Source organism: Magnolia sinica, chromosome 17, assembly GCF_029962835.1.
Source record: "Magnolia sinica isolate HGM2019 chromosome 17, MsV1, whole genome shotgun sequence".
NCBI lineage: Eukaryota > Viridiplantae > Streptophyta > Magnoliopsida > Magnoliales > Magnoliaceae > Magnolia > Magnolia sinica.
This window is the reverse complement of record NC_080589.1, coordinates 4,041,141-4,047,708: the sequence shown is the minus strand read 5'-3', so window position 1 is coordinate 4,047,708 and position 6,568 is coordinate 4,041,141. Positions and strand designations below refer to the sequence as shown.

Genomic DNA, 6,568 nt, shown 5'->3' with positions numbered 1-6,568 from the left:
TAGCAAAATATTAAAAAATAAAAGCAGTGTAAAAGCAAGAGTGGGTGTAATCATTGTAAGCCTGTAGAAAATGTGTGAAGTGAAATACAGCTTGATTTTGAGACATGAGAGGGAAAAAAGAAATCAGACAATCTTTTTTATGAGAAGGATAGCCAGCATCTCTCTAGATTGTTCTCTGATGGGTCTCCCAGGAGCTTGCTTGAATAGGTAGTTGAGGCTCATTCATCACGGTCGGATGGGCTAATGATATGTCGCCTAGCTACCATGGCGAACTGGATTGAACGAGAGCACAATTTATTTTTTATCATGTGGCGAGCAGGGAATGACCAAAGTAGGATTTTGCTTGTTTAAGGTGGGGTGTCGACCTATCTCAAAATAAGATTGGTTGAACAATTCTAACCTTTGACACTTCGTTGAAATATGATGATTAGATTTTTCATTTTGACCATTCATCCAAGGTGATGTAGCTCACATGATCGAGTGGTCCCTTATCATCCACCAATCTAATAGTCAGATAATCAAATAAGCATAATCTAAGTGGGCCTCTGCAATGCTTGGCTCTACCACTTAGAAGAAAATAAACCAAGGGCATTTTGCTCCATTTTCCCTCTATTGCTATCCTTTTGAAAATTTCAAATGGTCTAGGCGCTTCCTTTTTTTTCTTTCAAAATTTCAGGTTTTTCAGGATTTTTTTTTTTTAAAAGAAACCCTTACTTTAATGCCACGTGTGCAAATAATTTCTAAAATGCTTGCATATCATCAATCGCGCTGCCAGAGTAACAAAGTTTTCCTTGAGTCTAGTGGGGCCTGCATCAAATGTACAATGCTAGGCATGGTTTTCACTCTCAGATGGAACATGTGTGGTCGATCTGGTCCATTCATTAGTTAGTGCACTGTGGGAACATGCCATACACCAAAAATCTGAGTAAACTTAGCAAGCGAGCCACACACGTGGACTGGATTTCGACCGTTGGACTTTTTCCTCCCTGCCCATTTTTCCCATACAAGAGTGATTTGCCTGATCAGCAGAACATTTTTTTTTTCCATTTTTTTGTCCAGATCACGTTTGTAGTGAGCACTACCTGATGAATTGTCTGGATGTGTGGAATAAATGCCATCCAACGGTGGAAATGAGGTCCTGCATTCTATCAAAACCCTTCACTTGAGAGCAAATAAAGTGATCTCCAAAACATCATGTCTCACTCAATAAACAATCTCATAGGAATACTCCCACAAAACTGGGGGCCTGTTTGGATGTCCCTGCAAATCGAGATTGATTTTGCCTTTTCCAGGTGGTAGCCTTCCAAAAAAAAATGCAAGGCCGCACCCAAACTCTAGCAGAGTGTAATGCTTGATACGCAGGCAATCAAAAGTTGCACACATGGAAAACATGAACTCAAAGTCACAGTCCCAAAACCAGATTGTTTGAGCAATCCTAGCCTCTGTTTTATGGATGCTTCATTGTAGAAATAGGTTTATCTGATTTTGTTTTTTCATTTTTAGCCATCCAATAAATGTCCACCAATCTGATATTCAGATCATCGACTGAAGAATAAGAGTAATTTTTGAACACTAACTCAAATTACTTGTGTCCCACATCTGCAATATCTCAATGCCTGTATAGCATCCATCACTGCTCCCAAGTATCAATGTTTTCTATCAGTTTTGACAGTGAATGTGCATAGATAAAGATGCATGACATTTACATCCTTCCACTCATGCACACAATTCCAATTCAATGCCAACAGCTGCTCAGCTAGCTTGAGAAACAATGACTTGGAGAAGCTAGAACTCCTGAAGAAGATACAATGAATCTGGAGCAAGGTGTGCCATAATGGCCGTTACATAATGGGAATGGCAACAACTGTTATGCAGTATGGGGTTCTAACGTCTGTTATGAAAAACAAAAAAAAAAAAAAAGGGAAGAAAAAAGACCCCTAACCGCCCCTAACAGCCAGTTACAGGGCTGATACAGATTTCTTTTACAAAAAAAATTAAAAATTAAAAATTTTAAAAAATTGGTGCCGTCACGGCCACTACAGCCCCTATCATAGCGGTATAGTGATGCCACCGTTACCATTGGAGGATAGCTAGGTTTGGAGGTTGGCAAATCTCACACTGTTGTATACGGCAGCCCATCCACACGACGCCGCATATGCCTAAGTGGAGCATCGGTGTGAGATCAAGGCAATCCATCATGTGGGTCCCATTGAGTAGACTTCCATTGGGCAGACAGACAGCTTGGATCCAGGCACGCAATGGGCTGCCTGAAAAACGCGAGTGCTTGGATTTAGCTAACCTCATGATTTAAGATAAATGGAGCTAGGGTTCAGACCGGGCAAAATCAAAATTTTGAATCAGGCTGGCCAAACAGTTCAAAATCTAGGCCGAAGCCAACAGCCCATTGACAACCTTTTGTAGCAAATGCACAGAAAGAAAGCAATCAACCACAGTATATATACAAGCCGGAATGAACTGGAATCCTCTACAACACTAGTAAAACACCCAAATCTGTGGGCCCACCATGTTGTCTAGGTAAAATTAAAATCCACTCCATCCATCAGGTTCTATCTTTGATGTTAGGTCCTAGTGCCAAAAACTAGCTAGATTCACAATTTCAGAATCTCAGATGGGCCAATCCACATTGAACAATGGAGATGTGATGCCAGGTTTGTGTGGGACTGCCATGGTTTTAATCTTTAATCAAACCCATTAATCAGGTGTAACTTGCCAGGCTGAAGAGAAATTACAAAAATCAGCCTTTTTCTTTCTTTTTTTATGCACCCACACACACCACAATGAGTACTCGAACCCGTGACCTTAGTGTTGAAACTCTTATGAGTCTACCACTAAACCATGAGTAAGGACCCAAATATACAAAAATCAGCTTGATACCAGGCAGGCCACACACCATGTGAACTTAGTGGTTTTGGGAGCAATTTTACATTGTTCCATTGATGTGGCCCAAATGACTTTTTAATTCAACCTATCTTTTGTATGTATGTTCCAAATGATGGTTTCTCACCTGATGACATATGCAACATGGTGGACCCCACAGTGCATAAAATATGAGTTGTACACAATGCCAGTCCACCCAAAACAAAGAATACTTTCACAGGAGAAAAGCACATTGAGAACCTTTTCTTAGGTATTTGAATATCCAACTGCAAGACAAACACATCCGTCCGTCTCCTCATGGCTTGGTCAGCTCATCTTGCTCATCTCATTTCAGCAAACATTCCTCCGATTCTGTATAGTCTTTTTGTAATAATCCGACATCAAAATTACCTACAGACACGCTTGAAATTCCGGAGGCTCTTTCTGCAGTGGCGAAAGAGGCACCATTCACATGCATGAAGAACATACACATACTAATCTATAGGATTATGAAAGCATTTCATGCCATGGATTTGTATCCCCAAACCACGCTTCAGACATCCAAATTACATAAATACCCTTCCCTATGTTGGGAATCCTTCCAATGTCCTTCTAAAGCCCAAAGCTCACAACTCTTCAAAGATTAATTGCATGAGTAAAATTGTCGATCGGCTTCTCCGACATACAAAGCTATGTGGCATGTTCTTATGTGCTGTATAAGCTTGAGCAAACCATACGCATTTGATGTCAACAGAAGAGATAAAGGCTTTGGTGAGCAAACCCACTTAGCCAATTAATCTCAGGGTCTTTTTGGTTTCCATGGTGTTGAAAGTTTTTGATAGTAAATTAATTTTGGTAGGATAAGAAATAAATCGATAGCTAGAATAGAACTTCAGACCTGCCTTGTCTTGAACTAATAATCTCACCATATTAAAAACAAACAAATTCATTGATTACATTAACAAAATGCATCCACCAAATAAATGAGCAAATAAACAAGATACAAGCAACGATTTCCAGAAAATGCATTATGATCAAATGAGCAAAAGAAAATAATTGCAACGAAGGAAAGATTGCTACATCTGGCATGCAAACTCTAAATAAAATCCTATATCTTTGGTTCTCAGTGCTGAATCCAAAATCTGAAGTGTTGTTAGAAGTAATTCAACAACATCTACAAAAGCAAAGCAACAGTACCAGGATCCATTTGCATACTAACCATGAGAACTGGCAATACAGCCATACAGGCTTTCTATAGGACACTTGCAACATATAACTGTCACAAGAGAGTAACATTTGGAAAAGATATGATACCTTATTTGAGGAAGTAGATAAATCATTAACAACAATCATGGTAAATACCAGAGTAGATCTTCAAGTGAAAAGAGCTGGATCCTGTGTATTACTAGTATTTTTTTAGTAAATGAGACCAACCTACAATTCAAAAACATGGCACATATGTTGATCGACCGAGGACAACCAATTCATGGCTTTCTCATGGGTTGGCGGATACCAAAAAGAAATGAAATACGTCGATGTTTCTAAGGCCCAATTGGTGGACACCAAAAATGAGTTCATCTCATTTTAGTTAACAATTAACAGTAATTATGTATTAGAGATCTTGATCTATATTACAGAATTACTGTTAATTAAAAAGGGATGAACTGTGTTTACGTGTCTTCCAAACAGGGTCTAAGCATTTTATCTATAGATTCTCTTTCTGGACCGTTGCTGTAAACCTTTTCTGACTGTCCAAAAACAACAATGGATCGGCTATTTATGACTTTCCGGTTGTAGCTACTTGTAGACTAATAGGCTATGGCTCAGCCAAGAGTTTGCTGACTTATTGCAGGCTCTGGATTCATGACCGTGTAAACCAATCCATGGTTTTTTGGGACAGAACTGTTCAGTTATCTTTTCAAGAAGAAGAAGAAGAAGAAGGAAAAAAAAAAAAAACCATTCAGTTAATAAATGGTTTTACAGACAGTACCATCTAGTTACTAAATGTAATAGTTTAGTTAGTAAATGGTACCGGAAGTGCATCAACTCCTAAACAGAAGTGAAATCAAAGGCTAAACTCAAATGAGAAACCGCCATTCAGTCTCTTCATCAACATAGTAACATCTTCCATGCATACATACATGACTGAAACTGTAATACAATGTAGGGATCCATTGGCACTCAAAAAGCAAATATTTATACAGAAACTAAAACAACTGCGAACCCACACAGTTAGAACTACATACGCAAACAAAATTAGATACTACAGCCAGTTCAGAACCAGAAAAGGGAACCGATACCAATGTAGTCAGCAATTACCTTACATGAGAAATGGCTTCTCAATCTAATTCGCAACAGCCAATTTACCCTTCCCATCTCGCTGTTGCTCTATAAACTCCTCAAACTGCTTATGCCTCTGCCTTAGACTCTGAATTATCTCTTCAGTAATGTCATTAATCTGCTTTGGCAAGTATCTCTCCATCCGATCAAACCACTCCCCCAACGTAATCTTCTCCGATTCCTTTGGAACAGCTGAATTCTCTTCAATAGCTGTAGTATCCTCTCTCACTCTATCTGATGTTTCTGCAACCTTCTTGACTGGAACGGACTCTGAAGGCACCATGTTGTCCTTCGAAGAAACCCTAGCCCTATTCAGAGCGGCCCGATGCCTCTGATTCCTTTGCAATCTGCTTTCCACCGGAGCATTCTCCGAATCATTTTGTCCTTCAACCTGGACGGGAATTGAAGCAGTTTCACCAATCTTGATGGTATCTAACCCCAGATTCACCATTTCTGGAACCTTCTTGACTGGAACAGACTCCAACTGTGTCAATTCATCCTCTGAAGTAATTCTGCCCTTGTTTGGAGCGGCCCGCCGCCTCGGATTTCTACGCAATCCATTTTCCACAGGAGCATTCTCTAAATCCGATTTTTCTTCAACCTTGACAGTAATTGAGGTGTCTAACCCTAGATTCGATTTTTCAGTAACAGACTCCAATAGCACTGGATCATCCTTCGAAACAATCCTAGCCTTATGTGGGGCAGCCCGCCTCCTCGGCTTCCTTTGCAATCCATTCTCCATCGGGACATTCCCCAAATCAGATTTTTCTCCAACATCATTAGTAATTGCAGCACCTAGCCCTAGATTCGACCTTTCTAGAACCTTCTCAACCGGCCCAGACTCTGGTCTCACCAGATCATCCTCTGAATTAGCCCTGCCCTTGCATTGTCGGCCCCGCCGCCTCTTATTCCTCTGCTGCTGATTCTCCAGCGGATCAGGGCCGGGATCAGATCTGCCGTCGATCCTGACCGAAATTGAGGTGGATTGGCCGATCTTGATGGTGTCGCCATCACTGAGGCTAGACGGAGAGAGGGGTTGGAGCTTGATGTCATTGAGGAAGGTGCCGTTCGAGGTGTCGAGATCTGAGACGGTCCATTTTCCGGCGGTCAAGACGATTTCTAGATGTTTTTGCGAGATGGCCGGGTCTTTGATGGTGAAGGTGTTGCCTCGGATGACTCGGCCGATTCTGATGGAGGATAACTCCGGGCGAGATTCTAGGGTTTCGCCCTGCCGAGGGCCTTTGTCTATGGTCAGTTTCAAGGTAGGGTTTTTGGCTTCTTCCATGGGAGAGAGATTGGAGGAATGCGAAAACAGTAGAAATCGAAATCCAGAGAAGAAGAGGGAAATGCG

The 6,568-nt window shown here is 40.9% G+C and overlaps 1 protein-coding gene across 1 annotated transcript; it reads right to left on the bottom strand.

Annotated features, from left to right (window-relative positions):
* Positions 1–2,027: 2,027 nt before the first annotated feature.
* On the bottom strand, positions 2,028–6,568 carry LOC131230774 (FHA domain-containing protein At4g14490-like). The gene is made up of 2 exons (XM_058226742.1): positions 5,197–6,568; positions 2,028–2,267 (listed from the first exon to the last, which is right to left on the bottom strand). Exon 1 carries the CDS (start codon positions 6,500–6,502, stop codon positions 5,222–5,224), a length of 1,281 nt encoding a protein of 426 aa, XP_058082725.1. The 5' UTR covers positions 6,503–6,568; the 3' UTR covers positions 2,028–2,267; positions 5,197–5,221.

What these genes read in the sequence shown, in the direction of transcription:
- LOC131230774 (XM_058226742.1), bottom strand. Translation starts at nt 6,502, where the DNA reads ATGGAAGAAGCCAAAAACCCTACCTTGAAACTGACCATAGACAAAGGC.